The 17,675-nt window shown below is 43.8% G+C and overlaps 1 protein-coding gene across 4 annotated transcripts in view; it reads left to right on the forward strand.

Annotated features, from left to right (window-relative positions):
- The window catches only part of ZFP64 (ZFP64 zinc finger protein), a 69,104-nt gene that overhangs the window by 18,363 nt on the left and 33,066 nt on the right, over positions 1-17,675 (forward strand). For 2 of the 4 annotated variants that reach the window (XM_066387475.1, XM_066387473.1), the window contains exons 4-5: positions 351-413; positions 4,999-5,250. In XM_066387475.1, the coding sequence (XP_066243572.1) occupies positions 351-413; positions 4,999-5,250 (315 nt within the window). Of the gene's footprint in view, positions 1-350; positions 414-4,998; positions 5,251-11,097; positions 13,187-17,675 lie in introns of those variants that run through there. The other 2 variants (XM_066387472.1, XM_066387471.1) reach the window with 2 other exon arrangements.

Consider the following 17,675-nt stretch of genomic DNA (forward strand, 5'->3'; position numbering starts at 1 on the left):
TTCCAATTCATGGTCACGCATTGCATTTAGTTTTCACGTGTGTCGTTTCCTTCGATCCTCAGGCTTTCTCTCATGACCCTGGCATTTTTTTTTTACAGAGCACAGGCTACCATTTTGTAAAATGTTGCTCAGTCGGGTTTGTCTGATGTTTCCTCGTGATTAGATGTGGGTTATGCAGTTGGGTCAGGAAGCACAGCAGTGATGCTCTCCCCTTGGTGCACGAGATTGCTGTGTGTCCCGTTTCCGTGGGGCTAACCGCCATCACTCGGTGAAGGCAGCCTCTGCCCAGTTTCTCTCCTCTGCAGTGACCGTGTTTCCCTTTGTAATTCATCTGCCTTTGCCTTTTTAAGGTTGCCAGTTCAAGACTGCCTACGGCATGAAGGACATGGAGCGTCACTTAAAAATCCACACGGGTAGGTAACGTCTCTTTGGCACATAACGCCCTAAACACGGGCTCCGTGCTAGGAGCTGGGGATCCAGGCAAGTCAGACACGTGAGACGACGTAGAACTTCGCTGGAATGCTAATACGAGTTAAAGAAAACTAAGCTGCGGTTTCCACACATGATCTTGGCAGAAAATGTTTAAGGCAATAGAACGCAGTGTGCGCCTGACCTGTGGTGGCTCAGTGGATAAAGCCTTGACCTGGAAATGCTGAGGTCGTCGGTTCGAAACCTTGGGCTTGCCTAGTCAAGGCACATATGGGAGTTGATGCTTCCTGCTCCTCTCCATCTTCTCTCTCTCTCTCTCTTCTCTGAAATGAATAAATAAAATAAAAATAATTTTTAAAAAAACGCAGTGTGGGAAGAGATATGGGCAAACGTAACTGGTAAAAGGGTGAACTGCTACAGCCATTTGGAACAGTCACCTGCCAGAATTAATTAAAAGTAAAATGCACCTATTTTACTCATTTTGAGGAGATGATCCTATAAATGTGTCCCTTTGTGGACATGTGTGTGACAGAAAGATGGTTGGTAAAGAGAGGAGCAAGGAGGAAGAATAGTAACTTTCCTTTTATGTGTCTTTTATTGTTGAATACAGTAACTGTGTTATTTTTGCCATTTTGAAGGAGGTATTTAATAAATACTTTTTTAAGAAAAGAAAAATGATGGATGCGTGGAAAAAGAAAAGTGTGATTATTTCTACTGATTTTAATTTAATATATTATTTTTTATGTCTCCCAAATTTTCTGCATGGAGAAGGAATTGCTTGTTTTTGCACCACTTTTAACAAAGTGTGAGGTGCTCATAGTTCAATAATACAGACATGTATAAATTTAAAGACAAAAATGTGAAGAAGGTAGGGTCACACTGAAATTTGGCAATTTGGCTTCAGCCTCACTAAGTATCCAAAGTCTACATTTTAGCCTCAGCCTTTGGGAGATCAGTTATTCCTTATGTTCCTTGGGCCATGACCAATGATTGCCTTATTGCCCTGGGGAGGTCACCATCACATCTAATCTACCTCCCAGTGACGTGTCACTTGAATTTATTCTAATTCTCAGGATGTTAAGTTACGGCGTTTCAATTATTGGTCAGCACTCTTGATGTTATGAGCAGTGCGTCTCTCCATGGGGCTTTCAAAGGTTGACGTTCCATCAGTCAAGCATCGCATATTCATCACTGCAAGAGGACAGTGCTGTTGTCATTAATGAGGATTGGGGAAGCATTATAAAAGTAGAAGTAAGGGCAACAGTCTTCCTGTCTATTTCTGCAAACCTTCAGAAAGCATCTTTTACATACAGTTAGCCAAGCTTGGATTTGTTTTGTTTTGTTTTGGGGTGTTTTTTTTTGTATTTTTCTGAAGCTGGAAACGGGGAGAGACAGTCAGACAGACTCCCGCATGCGCCCCGACCGGGATCCACCCGGCACACCCACCAGGGGGCGACGCTCTGCCCACCAGGGGGCAGTCCCGAACCCAGGACTTCTGCACGCCAGGCTGACGCTCTACCACTGAGCCAACCGGCCAGGGCCCAAGCTTGGATTTTGTAGGGTAGTTTCTACCTAAGTGCAGTCTCTCCCTCAACGTGCTTAAGTTGGAGAGGTGACAAGAAGGTGTCCTCACCTTAGCTGTTACTTTCCAAGAAGAGGATGTGGTTGGGAGCAAGAGAAACAGAGCTTTGTGCCCACAGAGCTAGCCAGCACCTGCTCGGTGTTGCAAATACACGGGACGAGGACTCCGGCAGCTATTTAACAGCTGACAATAATGACAAATCATTGTTCCTGGATTTTTAAACTTGATTATTAACATTTTAATAATAAAATTATAATATTTAATACACTTTTCAATGTGTTCTTCAATGCCAGGTGTTTGTTCTGTGACGGTAGTGATCATCTTTGGCTCACAATTGGTAGGAGCGCTTGGCTGTTTAGGATTTGTCCAAAATACATATTGGATGTATAAAATAAAAGGTGAAGATCCTGATTCGCATCCCACCTCCTTCCTATCCAGTGCCCAAAAGTCACCAGTCTTAATCGTCTGTCTCCTTCTTAGATTTTGGCATGCCTAAACCGAGCCTAAAAGCACACAATTGACTTTTTCCATCTCACAGCAACTTGCTGTTTTCTATTTACTGTTGGACATCTATCTACGTCAGTATGTACATATTTATTTTATTCTTTCCAATGGCCAATGAAGGAATTGGTTCAATAATTTACTGTACATCTATAGAGGACATGCTTCAGCCTTAAGAATCATGGTGTGGATATTGATGATGTGAAAAGATGTGTCACTGAGGAGGCAGTGTTGTATTTGGATAAGAAAAAGCAAGGCTGCCTGGCCAGGCGGTGGCACAGTGGATAGAGTGTTGAACTGGGACACTGAGGACCCAGGTTCAAAACTCCAAGGTCGCCGGCTTGTGCACAGGTTCAACTGACTTGAGCGCAGGGTCACTAGCTTGAGTGTGGGATTATAGACATGATCCCGTGGTCACTGGCTCGAGCCCAAAGGTCGCTGGCTTAAAGGCCAAGGTCGATGGCTAGAGCAAGGGGTCACTGGCTCGGCTGGAGCTCCCTGGTCAAGGCACATATGAGAAAGCAATCAATGAACAACTAAAGTGATGCAACTCTTGAGTTGATTCTTCTAATCTCCCTTCCTGTCTCTCTGTCTCTGTCTCTGTCCCTCTCTCCCTTCCTCTCTTGGTAAAAAAAAAAAAAAAAGGAAAAAAAAGCCAGACCTGGATTCTAATCCCAGTTGTTAAGAGAATGAAATAAAATCACTCAGAAGCATAGTGCCTTTCAAAAAGGAAGTGTTTAAATAGATGTCAGCCAAGAGGGTTTTTTTTTTTTTTTGGGGGGGGGCATTGGTACTAAAAAAATGTACACATAGAGACTGGTACAAAAGGGATTAGAAAAATATACATCAAAAAAGTCATGGATGACAAGTTGACAGGTGTCTACTGAGTCCAGAGGAAGCTGCTTTAGTAAAGAAACGCAAACAGCAGCTCAGAGAGCCAAGGCTTCATGTCTCCCTCATAACTGAGCGGAGGGAAGCAGGTGGTCCGGGCCAGGTGGGCAGTCTGTCCTGTGAGATCGTGCAGGGATTTAAGTCCCTCTGTGCCCTTGCAGTACATTGTGTTTTGTCATCCAGCAGCTGCAGGTGCACTGCCCTAACCTGCCCAGTTCACCGCCGTATCTTGGTTGCATCTGGCAAGAAGTAGGGGAAAGAAGAGATGATAAAGCATGTAATTTCTTGTTACGAAAGGGACACATTTACCTTCTCTGTCATCTCCTTGACGAGAACTTCATCGATGAAGGAGGCTGAGAAGTGTAATGGTCAGCCATGAGCTCCTAAAATAAGTGTTCTGCCTGACCTGTGGTGGCACAGTGGATAAAGCATTGACCTGGAACGCTGAGGTCGCCGGTTCAAAACCCTGGGCTTGCCTGGTCAAGGCACATATGGGAGTTGATGCTTCCTGCTCCTCCTTTCTCTCTCTCTCTCTCTCCTCTCTAAAATGAATAAATAAATAAAGTCTTTAAAAAAAAAAAAGAGAAACTGCAAACCATGAAAGCATTGCTATGAAATAATAAAAAATACATATATTTAAAAAATAATAATAATAAGTGTTCTACCTGACCTGTGGTGGCGCAGTGGATGAGGCAGCGACCTGGAACGCCGAGGTCACCGGTGCTGAGCCCCGGGCTGGCCCGGTGAAAGCACATGTGAAAGGCAGCTATCAGTTGATGTTTTCCGTTTTCCTCCCCCACCCCCACCTTTCTCTCTCTTTCTCTCCTTTCTCTAAAATCAATAAATAAAATCTTCCAGAAAAAAAAAAGAACTTCAGGGTTCTGAGTGTGAGGGTATATCTTTTGTGGAAAAGAAGATGGAGAAAATGGATATAAGAGACAGCAGAGACTTAGCTGTCCTTCAGAAATTTGAATTGCATTCTGTTTTTAATAAGTAAATTCAGCCTGACCAGGCGGTGGCACAGTGGATAGAGCATCGGACTGGGATGCGGAGGACCCAGGTTTGAGACCCCGAGGTCGCCAGCTTGAGTGTGGGCTCATCTGGTTTGAGCAAAAGCTCACCAGCTTGGACCCAAGGTCACTGGCTTGAGCAAGGGGTTACTCAGTCTGCTGAAGGCCCACGGTCAAGGCACATAGGAGAAAGCAATCAGTGAACAACTAAGGAAAAACTGATGATTGATGCTTCTCATCTCTCTCTGTTCCTGTCTGTCCCTATCTATCCCTCTCTCTGACTCTCTCTCTGTCTCTGTAAAAAAAAAAAAAAAAAAAAAAAGTAAATTCATATTCAATGTAGGAAAAATTTAAAAATACCCGGTAATGGCATATTCATCTTCAAAATAAAAGACACCCCCCCCCGTCCCTCTTTCCCTCTCAAGATGTTAGCTTTTTGCTAATCACCCATCAGCTTTGGGGTTTTCTGAATAATCTTTGGTGATCAGGTGTTCCTTTTTTTTCATAAGGCAGTGGGAGAGAAGCCTTTTTCTTTTATTAAATAGACTTTTTACTGATGCCCTCTGTGTGTATGTGTGTTTGAAGGAGACAAACCCCACAAGTGTGAAGTCTGTGGCAAGTGCTTCAGCCGGAAGGACAAGCTGAAGACCCACATGCGGTGCCACACGGGTGTGAAGCCCTACAAGTGCAAGACGTGCGACTACGCCGCAGCCGACAGCAGCAGCCTCAACAAGCACCTGCGCATCCACTCGGACGAGCGGCCCTTCAAGTGCCAGATCTGCCCCTACGCCAGCCGCAACTCCAGCCAGCTCACCGTCCACCTCCGCTCCCACACAGGTAAGTCTCCATATCGTTCTCACTCTGCACCCCCGACTGCCCATTGCTCCAGCCGTAAGCACCGTACAGCATTTAGTCACAACGTTAAGTAAATGAACTGGGGGTGTCTGGTGACCCCATTCTATGCAGTTGTGCTTTTCATCTGCCCAGAGTGCCTTTCTCGGTAAAGTGGGGGTAAAGACATCCAATTTATAATCATATATATATAATCTTCATGTAACTTTACAACTTATTCACTAGTAAACTATTTAATTAGGAGATGTACAAAATGAAATAGAGAGATAAATGATACATTTTTAATACATTTCTGCATAATGGTTGGTCAGTCATTTCATTCCCATGTTCAAGTCTGCTCTGAGTAGTGCAGCATGGGACAGCTGGATGGAAAAACTCAGCAGAGCAGATAACTTAACAAATTATGTTTGTTTTCCTTTTGGCAACTGTATCTGTCAACTATTGATACAATGATGCTGTGTAACAACCAAGGCAAAGCCTCCGTGGCATATCATGTTAAGTATTTATTGCTCACATACTTCAGATCAGCAGGGGGTTGGCTAGATTACTCCGTTGATCTTGGCTGGACCTAATCACATCTGTGGGGAGGACTGGCTGTGTACTTGCCTTGGCTGGGGCAGTCTGGCTCTGCTCCCGATAGCTCTCATTCTCCTTCAGAACCAGTGGGCTACGCCACACTTGTCCTTCTCATGCCAATGTATGCCCCAATGTGTAACCCCATCTCAAACCTCTACTTGTATCCCATTGGCAAAGCAAGCTATATTTGGGACCTGGTATCAAGAGACGGGGCTGAGCTCACCCCCAGAAGGAGGTCACCACATGGTTACATGGCAAAGGCCAGAGTATGAGGAGGGATAAAGATTTGGAGCCATTTTTTTGCAAACAGCAGTCCACCCCTCCATCATTCACATCCTTCTGACATGCAAATGCATTCACATCCTCCCAGGACCCCCACAAGTCACATCCAATCACAGGACCAGACTTAAAGATCAAGATCTCGTGATCTCCATCAGGTCTAGCTATGGGTCCTCTTGACCTAGACACACCTTTGCCATAAAAAGACAAGTTGTGTGTCCCCACCCGCCCAGTGAACAGAGCCAGGATCATCACAATAGCCTTGCTGTCTGGAAGGGCAAGAACAGAAGGCACTCGGCAGTCACCGATCCACCCATTTCTGAAATCTCTCGGACAAGAGTCCAGGTGCCCCCACTCTGTCGACAGGGGATGGGTCTTGGTCAGGCTTTGGCTCCCTGGTTCCTGAGTCTGTAGCTCCCTTCCCCTCACCTCCCTTCACTACCTCTGAAAAGGAGTGAAAAGCGTTCCTTTGAGAAACATTCTCAGTCTGTGTCCTGTCTACCAAAAGCTTGGGGACCTCTTCAGATTTTGTTTTAGTCGAGGTGGGTGACAGCGCTCCTGGTAGAACTGTCAGACAGACTTGGCACATTTCCTGTGTGTTTGTGTGCCAAGAGCCACGCCCACACCCACAGTTCTTTTGGAGATTTGCCTTTCCTCTGAACCCGGCGATAGGCACTCTTGGCGTAAACCCTTGTATGCGTTGAACCGTCGGGACTGCTAGGACTCCTTGTCCAGCTGCGAATACCCACTTGGCACCAACTTCATTCTTCGGGAGATTTTATCAGAGAGCCTTACTTACATTCCCACCCTCCATTCCTCATTCAGTCTTCCCACTACCCCCCACCCTGAGCTCTTGGTCCACAGGCTTTTTCTTACTTTGAAAACCTTTTGCTGGCTGGAGGGGAGACTCTTCATCCAACTCACACATCTTTGATTTTCTGTATTCCAAGTTCCATTTAGGAAATGTCCGGTTCCTTTTTGAGTTCGTCTCTCTCTCGTGGTGGCTTTCCGTATGCAGCCTGCGGGACACTTGCCATGATTTGCCTAGAATCGCTCTCTTAGATGAAGTCCAAAATTCCATATTTCCTATCTTCCTAGTTACCGCCCGTGACAAGTTGACCGAATGTTTGCCATGGCCTAGTGTGCAGGCGGCTGCTACCTGGCGACCAGTCCAAACCCCAGTGCTACCTAATTCCGTTTTCTGTTGTGGCTGCGCTTCATTTCTCGATCCCAATGTCTGTATCAGTCATCTGCTGGGTGCACAAAAACTCAGTGGATGCAACAGCATGCCTCTTCGGTTCACACGTGGGGATCAGCTGGCTGTTGTCCGGGCAGCTCCGCCCATCTTGGCTGATTTGGGCTTGCTTACGAATCGGAGTCTCTGCTGGCGGTGGCCTGGTGTCCGCCGGGCTCTGGTCCACGTACCTACCGTCCCTCTCCTGGGACCAACGGGCTAAGCCAGCCTCGCGCTTCCCGTGGCGATGGGCGATCACTGTGCAAGCGAGCGAACCCCAGTGCACAAGCCCATTGCAAGCCATGACTTGTGTCAAGACCATGCTGCATACCATCAGCTGAATCTAATGGCGTGATCGGTCCCCTCGTCTGAGGTCGTGGCAGGTCGTCCTGCCCCAGTCAGGAGAGCACGCATAATTGACACATAGGACAGGGCCATGGCTACAGGGGAAGGGTAGTAGCTGAGGAAATTTGGGGACATTTTTATGATCTGCACCAGTGTGTGAGGACATTGACATAACTGATGTAGATTGGTTTTCTTCAGAACTCTCCCCTCCCTGCGTTAGAGGAGCTGAAGGGTCACTGAAGGAAATGGTTCAGAATCGTTCTGACTTGTCAGGAGAAACATACCATTTCTAGGAGCATCTTTAAATTGGTCCAGAAAAAGCTGTATTTTCTAAAACTTGGAATGTGTGCCGTTTACGCAGTGTCTCTGTGGAATGTTCATTTCCCCTTTTGAGGTCTGTGACGCTTATAAAATTTTAGATTGTAAAATTAATAGGACTTTGTTTTTACCCTTTCTTCGCTTTGATCGTCTACAATCCGGCGTCCCCAAACTACGGCCCACCGGCCGCATGCGGCCCCTGGAGGCCGTTTATCCGCCCCCCCCCCTCCCTCCGCTGCACTTCCTGAAGGGGCACCTCTTTCATTGGTGGTCAGTGAGAGGAGCACTTATGTGGCGGCCCTCCCACGGTCTGAGGGACAGTGAACTGGCCCCCTGTGTAAAAAGTTTGGGGACCCCCAGATTGTCAATCAATCGTCTTAGGAGCAACCTAAACTCCAGAAAGATCTGCTGCTTAAGTGTGTCAGTCACCTTTTCACTCAACAACGTTCATTAAGTCCCGCTGCACTTGGACTTGGATGCTGAGGACCAGGGTAGTGGGCAGGAGTGAACAGAGTCAGTAGCTTTGGAGAGCGTGTGCTTCAGTGGGACTCTTAGTGACTAGTACGCCTCATGTAAGAGACAGATCTATGGTTAAACAGAGAAAAAGAAGATGGCAGAGGGATTCCAACCTTTGACTTCTCTGTTGAAAGTGTTGTTAAGCACTGTGAAATGTGCTTATCTGCTTTTTTCTGCGTTTCACCTCTGCTGATTGCTTTTTTAAAAATGCCAGAAAAAAAAAACCCCACACAAAAGATTGTCACTAATTTGGGCAGAGATGTAACAGGAAAACCTAGTAGAATATTCTGGAGCAGAGATTCTAACTCTGGGACCATAGACACCTCTGCCATGAATAGACTGTGGGCGGGCCGTGAAGTTGAATGGGGAAAAGTTTTACATCTTCATTTTCACTGACCTGTACTGAGATTTGATGTCCTTCAATCATGAAAATTGGCAACCAGTCTGATAACAGTGTGTGTGCACTTGTTGCCAGTAGAAGTCACAAATCTTTTCGTAGGAGTTCAGAATTTCTTTTATGTTCTTCCCTGGTTAGAAATGATTGTAGTTACTAGACCCACCATTAGATCTTATTATTTAATACATCGACAAAGCACATACATTAATTACCACAGCACAGTTTTTCTTCTTTCAATTTTAATAACTTTCAATATAATGTATTTCTTTTGTATTCCTATTAATTTTTAGTTTACTTTGTATATTTAAGCACTATTCTGAGAAAGGGTCCGTGGGTTTCACTGAACTGGGAAAAGGGGGCTGATGGTATAAAAAGGGTTAAGAATAACATTCTAAAGCAGAGGTTAGCAAACATTTTCTCTAAAGGGCCAGGTAGTAACTATTTTAGGCTCTGCAGGTCATACAGCCTGTCACAGTTGCTCACCACTGCCTTGAGAGTATCCATAGACAACACATAAACGAATGAAAGTGGCTGTATGCCAATAAACTTTATTTACAAAGACAGGCTGTGGGCCAGATTTGGCCCACAGGCTGTAGCTTACCATTTCTTGTTCTAGAATTTAGTGTACATAATCTAGGTGGTGTCCGGTCATACATGAAGCATTGTGTAGGCTTTGGGCTTCTCAGTTTTCTTGAAGCTTGCTGTATTGACTCCGTATCATCTTGAAGTGCATGTGTTCAGCAGTTCATGGTGACATGTGAGGCCTTATACCAAAAAGCTGGGCTACGGTCTGACTCTTTTGAGCTTATGGCCTAAGAAGATGAACATCATCATCCTTTTTTTTAAAGATGTATTTATTGATTTCACAGAGAGTAGCGGGGGTGGGGGGAGCAAGAAGTATCAACTCATAATTGCTTCACTTTAGTTGTTCATTGTTTGCTTCTTGCTGCTTATACGTGCCTTGACCAGGCAAGCCCAGGGTTTCGAACCAGCGACCTCAGTGTTCCAGGTCAGTGCTCTCTCCACTACGCTACCACAGGTCAGGCCATCACCAGCCTGATATACAGATATTTACCTGACATCTAAGAATACCAGCTTTGGAGTCAGCCTGGTTTGGAATCCAAGCCCTGCTTCATACTCCTGGGTGACCATGGACAAGTTATGTAGTCTTTCTAGGCCTCAGTCCCCGCATGTGTGCAGTAGTGTTAATAATAATGTTACTGATAGTACCTAGCTCCTGGGACTGTTGGGAGCATCCGATGAGACCCCTCTTGTGGAATGCTCAGTGGAGTGTCTGCCATCCTGGAAGCCACCGTGAAGAATGTTAGCTGTTGTCATTTTGCTTATTTGCACTATATTGAAATGGGCAGGGTCACCGATGTGCCTGACTTACTGTGGACGTGGCATTCATTGACAAAGTCAATTTGGAATATCATGGCCATTCAGACGTTTGCAATTTCACTTTCCCTGCTCATCTTTCAGCGAATGTGAATTTAAAATTAAAAAAAAAAAAAAAAAAAGTCAAGCAGCTGGATTTGGTAACTTCACAAGAACGCAGCTGGCAATCTGGGATAAATGAAGTTTGTGCAGTAAACACATCTTTATTAATAAAAATCTGCCTGAAGTATATAAGCTGGGCGTTTCAATCATTGTAAAAAGAGAGAGAGAGAGAATATTCTGATGAGTGAGCACAGAGATGACTGATTTGAAAATGTGTCCTTCGGTCTGTTACAACTTGTAACTCAATCAAAATCAACGGATTGTGCAAAATGGTACAACTGTGAACCGTTTAACTGGCAGAGTGGTCACATTAACTCTTAAAAAAAACAAAACAATAGCTTGATTGTTTTAAAGACTGTGCTAAAGATATTCACACATCTTATTTTATTTGGGACAATTAAAGAACTCTTTTCAAACTCCGTTTTCCTCCTGGGTTTTGTAAAGGTGGTGGTGCACCAAGCATGTGGGGGTGGCTTAGGTTTGGGGAAAAAAGAGAAGGCCCCCACCCCCACTCCCTTTTTTTTCTCCCAGGGGCTGCTAGGAGCTGCAGTTAGAAGGTCTCCACTCGCCCGCCTTGGTGTAAGCGATTTTCTGGTGTGTGCTTCGGGGGGATCCGCTGTGGTTGTTGCCTGCCTGTTCTCATCGAAAACTCACCTTGTGTTGACAGGGGACGCCCCCTTCCAGTGCTGGCTCTGTAGCGCCAAGTTCAAAATCAGCTCGGACTTGAAAAGGCACATGCGCGTGCACTCGGGGGAGAAGCCTTTCAAGTGCGAGTTCTGCAATGTCCGCTGCACCATGAAAGGAAACCTCAAGTCCCACATCCGCATCAAGCACAGCGGGAATAACTTCAAGTGTCCGCACTGCGACTTCCTGGGTGACAGCAAAGCCACCCTCCGGAAGCACAGCCGGGTGCACCAGGCAGAGCACCCAGAGAAGTGCTCTGAGTGCAGTTACTCCTGCTCCAGCAAGGCGGCGCTGCGCATCCACGAGCGCATCCACTGCACCGACCGCCCCTTCAAGTGCAATTACTGCAGCTTTGACACCAAGCAGCCCAGCAACCTGAGCAAGCACATGAAGAAGTTCCACGGGGACATGGTCAAGACTGAGGCCTCAGAAAGGAAAGACACGGGCCGCCAGAGCAGCCGGCAGGTAGCCAAGCTGGACGCCAAGAAGACTTTCCACTGTGACATATGCGATGCCTCATTCATGCGGGAGGACTCCCTCCGCAGCCACAAGAGGCAGCACAGTGAGTACAATGAGAACAAGAACTCGGACGTGGCCTTCTTACAGTTACAGATCGACCCCAGCAAGCAGCCGGCTGCACCCCTCACGGTGGGGCACCTCCAGGTGCCGCTCCAGCCCAGCCAGGTGCCCCAGTTCAGCGAGGGGAGAGTCAAAATCATCGTGGGGCATCAGGTACCCCAGGCAAACACCATTGTTCAGGCCGCGGCTGCCGCCGTGAACATCATGCCGTCCACCTTGGTGGCTCAGAACCCAGAGGAACTCCCTGGGAATAGCCGGCTACAGATCTTGCGCCAGGTCAATCTGATCGCCCCTCCTCAGTCCTCCGGGTGTCCCAGCGAGGCGGGCACGATGGCCCAGCCGGCTGTCCTGCTGACCACGCACGACCAGACACTCATCCCCACCGCCCCGGCCTGCCCCCAGGAAGGCTCTGGCAACCAGACTTTTATCACCAGTTCCGGTATTACCTGCACTGACTTTGAAGGCCTTAATGCCCTGATCCAGGAGGGGACAGCTGAAGTGACTGTGGTGAGCGACGGGGGCCAGAACATCGCTGTGGCCACCACGGCCTCCCCTATATTCTCCTCTTCCCAGCAAGAATTACCCAAGCAGACTTATTCTATCATTCAAGGAGGGGCCCACCCAGCTTTGCTCTGTCCAGCTGATTCCATACCAGATTAGTGGTTAAAACACAAAAGAAACGGGGAGGGGGAATGTGACTAAAAAAAAAAAAAGTCATACATAGAATTTTGTGAGGTGTGCCCTTTATGTTTTTAATGATCATTGTGAAAACACACACCCTGTTAATAAATTGTAATTTTATACTGCTTACTATAATTTTTTAATGCTGTAATAATAACTTAGAGACCCCTCCCCCCCTTTGAATCGCTGTATTGTAACCATTGTAGAATCCTAAATGTTGCCAGATGATTCCAATTAGGAGTTGGAATTAAATGCACTGAGGAGGGAGTTATATTTGTTTCCAACTTGATTTCCCAATTCGAATAAACTTAAAGGGTTTTTTCCATCTCATTAAACTTATGTAGTAGATGGTACTTCCCAGCCTCTTTTACTTGCCATTCTGAAATTGCCCCCCTGGAGTTTGGGGTATTAGTGTTTTAGTATATGGATACAAATCTATGGTATGAAGGACCATTTTCTACATAATGTTACATGGGTATTTGACAAAAAAAAAGAAAAAAAGGCAGTGCTAATGAGATAAAAAATGATTTTCTAATAAATGGATACATGATTAAAATACACTGAATGTTAAAGATTCTATAGTCACAGTATGATTTGGGGTTGAGAGGATGTGGATTGTCATATCATTAAAAAGAACTTGAACAGCAAAGGTTTGTAGTCTTTGCTCATAAACATTATAGAAACGTTTTTTCTCCATACAAATTAAATATGTGTGGTAGCGAAAGTGACGCAACTATTTTTTTCATTTTGAAACTTGAGACTGCCTAACCTGACATTCTGTTTAGATACAAATATGTTACAAGTTTCTACTAATCTTTAGGACAGAGTTTTCTAGGATGTCATTATTTGAGATGTCAGTGTATGTGCAGTCCCAGGGACAAACGAGAAGCACCTAGGTTTTTCCAAACCATAGGCTGTACTGAAGAGGGAAATTCAAATTTTATTGTTTTGAATGGAAATGCTGTGTGACCGGTAGGTGGTGCAAGAGAGCAAGCTAGGATTATCCATGCTTACACCCAAAGACATGAATGAATTAGGGTGGTAATAACTGATTTCCAGCCTCTAGCATGATCTTCAGCTCATGATGGGCTCCTAATAAGTATTCAGTGAATGAAGCATGCTCTCACAGAGTGTCAGCCAGGATTGTGACTTGGAGAGGTTACTCTTGTGAAAGAAGTATATTTAGAATGTTAAAAAGAAAGAACACTTAGATACTTTTTAATCAGTCTTCACACACTTTTACTTCCCTAACACAGAGACTTATTAAAGTTATCATGCACAGAAACTCAGTTTTACATAAAAGATATATAACAAACTAACGATGCTAGAAACCTTGAGCATTGCCTGTTGGAAAGTCAGCTGTTAGGAAATAGAGTTTGAGCTGGGTTTGTCTTCTTGTTTGCTCCTTAATATTTGAACACAATTCTGATAACTTGTTGTGTTTTCCTTGCCAGAATTAATTTATTTTCATATCAGCAATAGTAATAATGATTCATGAGCTATGGTTTGATAAGAAATTGGAAAAGCTTGCAGTGTTCCTGTTAGTATTTTAATAATGTCATTGCTTTAGAATTACTGCTTGCAGCTCTTTAGGAAACTCAACTATTGAAATTTAGCTGGGAAACTTCCATTGTCATGAAACTGTTTTTTCTTTCTCTCTCTCTCTCTCTCTCTCTCTCTGAGTGTCCCTTTTTTTTCAGCTTTTAAAGAATTTTTTCCCTGATTATAAATATAATGTGTATTCAAGATAGAAAGTATGGGCAATATATTATTTAGAAAAACTAGTCACTAATAATCTTACTATCCAGATGGAAAAATTGGGATCATTTTGATGGACTTTCTCCTAATCTTTTTTCCACGCGTATATCTTTTTTTTCCTATTCCAGTCACAACAGTTGAGGTTGAATTGAGCGTACTATTTCCTTTTTATATTTCTTTTCATATCTCTATATCTCCAGCTAGCTGCTGCTCTCCATATAAACATTCGCATACACACACATGCACATTTGGATTTTTTTGAAACACACTACAACAGAAAAACTTGTTTCTTGCAATAGATACAGAATTATACAAAAAACATAACTTCCGTCCCACTTTCTCACTGCACCCAAGGTAAGTTAAGTTTTCTCTGTCTTCATACCAACATGCATAGTCTCAAAATATGACACAGGAAAGGCTTTCTCCTATTTTTGCATTTATCGTATCACACTGTATGTTTCTCTACAACCTCCTCTTATTTCATTACTAAAAGTCCTGAGGGTCAGTAGAGCTATTCCTTTTTTTCTTCTTCTTTTTGAGAGAGAGAGAGAGAGATAGGCAGGGACAGACAGGAAGGGAGAGAAATGAGAAGCATCAACTCGTAGTTGCAGCATTTTAGTTGTTCATTGATTGCTTTCTCATATGTCCCTTGACTGGGGGGGGGGGGGTGACAGGCCTGGGGGACTCCAGCTGAGCCAGTGACCCCTTGCTTAAGCCAGTGACTTTGCACTTCAAGCCAGTGACCATGGGGTCGTGTCTATGATCCCACGCTCAAGCCAGCAACCTCGGGGTTTTGAATCTGCGTCCTCAGCATCCCAGGTTGATGCTCTATTGCACCGCTGCTTGCCTGGACAAGCTATCCCTAATTATTTTTTAAACAAAAGTTAGAATATGACTAAAACTAAACCATGCTTTGTTCAACCATCTTATTCATGGGCATTTAGTTTGTTGATATTTTTGTTTGCTATTACAAACTGCTACAGTAAGCATCCTACATAGTTCCTTATATTCAGTTGTATAATACTTTTGGAGTTTCAGTGCGTTTCTATGCAGGGGTCCCCAAACTACGGCCCATGGGCCACATGCGGCCCCCTGAGGCCATTTATCCGGCCCCTGCCACATTTCTGGAAGGGGCAACTCTTTCATTGGTGGTCAGTGAGAGGAGCACATTGACCATCTCATTATTAGCCAAAAGCAGGCCCATAGTTCCCATTGAAATACTGGTCAGTTTGTTGATTTAAATTTACTTGTTTTTTATTTTATTTATTTATTTTTGTTCTTTATTTTAAATATTGTATTTGTTCCCGTTTTGTTTTGTTTTTTTTTACTTTAAAATAAGATATGTGCAGTGTGCATAGGGATTTGTTCATAGTTTTTTTTATAGTCTGGCCCTCCAACGGTCTGAGGGACAGTGAACTGGCCCCCTGTGTAAAAAGTTTGGGGACCCCTGCTATAGAGTTTAGATTTCAAAACAGTAGTCTCATCTGGTGTGGGCCCAACTATCACCAATCCTGGTTGTTCTCCATCTTCTGAAACCTTGTCAGTCTGATGAAAGGAAGGAGTAATCCAGTCTGGTTGGTGTTTGATCTGCTCTTCTGTGACATTTCTCCGGGTGAGCTGATCATTTTCATTTTTCTCTTCTATGAGCTTTAAACTTATACACCTTATTTTTCTCCCTGGTTTGTTGGGAACTATGAACCCCATGTCTGTCACATATTGCTGAGTTTCTGCCCCTCCTATCCTTTGTCTTGACTTTCTTGTGGTGCTGTTTCCATATAAAAATAACTGTCTTTTTATGCAGCTGGATTTTTCATTTGCTTAATTTGTGGCTCCTGTGTTTTCTATACAAACCCTCCCTTCTGAGGTTTTCCTTTAATATTTTTATTGTTTGTTTTCACTTACTGCAACCAGAAGTTATATTTATATGCTTGTGATAGAGGAGTTTGGTTGCCCACAGATAGCAGTAAACAAAGTATTATTTTCCTTGGAACTGAAATCTTAATTTCACCTTTAGATGAAGTACCCAAATATCCTTGGATCTCTTTCTGGAATTGCTATTTTGTCCCATCAATCTTTATGTCTTCTCTGGTTTGCCAATATCACATATTTGATTATATTAGCATTAAGGTAAACCTTAATATCTTTTAGACTCATGAAGTCTCTCTGTATTCTTTTCCAGAATTTTCTTAGCAATACTTAGCTATTCATATTTCTAAATTAGTTGTCATTTATTGAGTACCTCCCCGACACCCAGAAAAAGAAAACTTTTTTTTTTTTAACGAGAAAGACAGACAGGAAGGGAGAGAGATGAGAAGCATCAACTCATAGTTGTAGCACTTTAGTTGTTCATTGATTGCTTTCTCATATGTGCCTTGACTGGGGTGCTCCAGCTGAGCCAGTGACTGCTTGCTTAAGGCAGCGACCTTGGGCTCAAACCAGCGACCTTGGTCTTTAAGCCAGTGATCTTTGGGATCAAGCTAGCTACCATAGGATCATGTCTATGATCCCATGCTCATGCCAGTGACCCTACACTCAAGCCAGCAACCTTGAGGTTTCAAACCTGGGTCCTCAGCATCCCAGGCCAATGCTTTATCCACTGTGCCACTGCCTGGTCAGACAAATAGAAAACCTTTTCAAGATTTTGATTAGAATTAAATCTATGGTCCTGGCCAGTTGGCTCAGTGGATAGAGTGTCAGCCTGGCATATAGATGTCCCAGGTTCAGTCCCCAGTGAGGGCACACAGAGAAATGACCATCTGCTTCTCTCCCCCCATTCTCCCCTCTCTTTCCTTCTTCCCTCACACAGCCAGTGGCTCAGTTGGTTCAAGCGTCACCTTTGGGTACCAGGTGGATTCTCATTGGGGAACATGTGGGAGTCTGTCTCCATACCTTCCTTCCTCTCACTTAAAAAAAGAATTAAATCTATGTGATATATGAACTTAGGAAAAGAATGACTTTTTTTAAATGTTAAATGTTTCACCCAAAACTTTTATTCAAATGCTGTTGTAAACATTATTCAATGAAATTAGTTTTCTTCATATACAGTATAGTGTTATTATATATGCCTGTATTTTCTCATTCAGATTCTTATCCAACAATAAGTATTTATTAGAAACTCTTGGTCTATGACAAATATGATTTATGATGGTTGTGACATAATTTCATAATGAACCTAATTTCTAGATTTCATCCCTTTATTACAATATTTATACTAATTTTGTTTTCTTGTCATATTGCATTAACTAGAACCTCAAACAATGTTGCTACAGTTGGTGTCCTTATTGTGTCTCTAACTTTTGAATGGCTTTAGAATTTCCCAATTTAATATACAATACGTGGTCCCATTGGGTGTTGCTTTTTATGAACTTAGGTCATTTTCTTCTACTGTAATGTTTTCTTAGAGTTTATATTAGGGTGAGTTGCTTACTATTACCAAATATATTTTTCCTATCTTTTGATATAAATGTTTAGATTTTGTACTTAAATATGTTGATATAGTGAATTGGTGTAGGACATAACCTGGTATTGAGTCACCTTGCTTTC

Source organism: Saccopteryx leptura, chromosome 5, assembly GCF_036850995.1.
Source record: "Saccopteryx leptura isolate mSacLep1 chromosome 5, mSacLep1_pri_phased_curated, whole genome shotgun sequence".
NCBI lineage: Eukaryota > Metazoa > Chordata > Mammalia > Chiroptera > Emballonuridae > Saccopteryx > Saccopteryx leptura.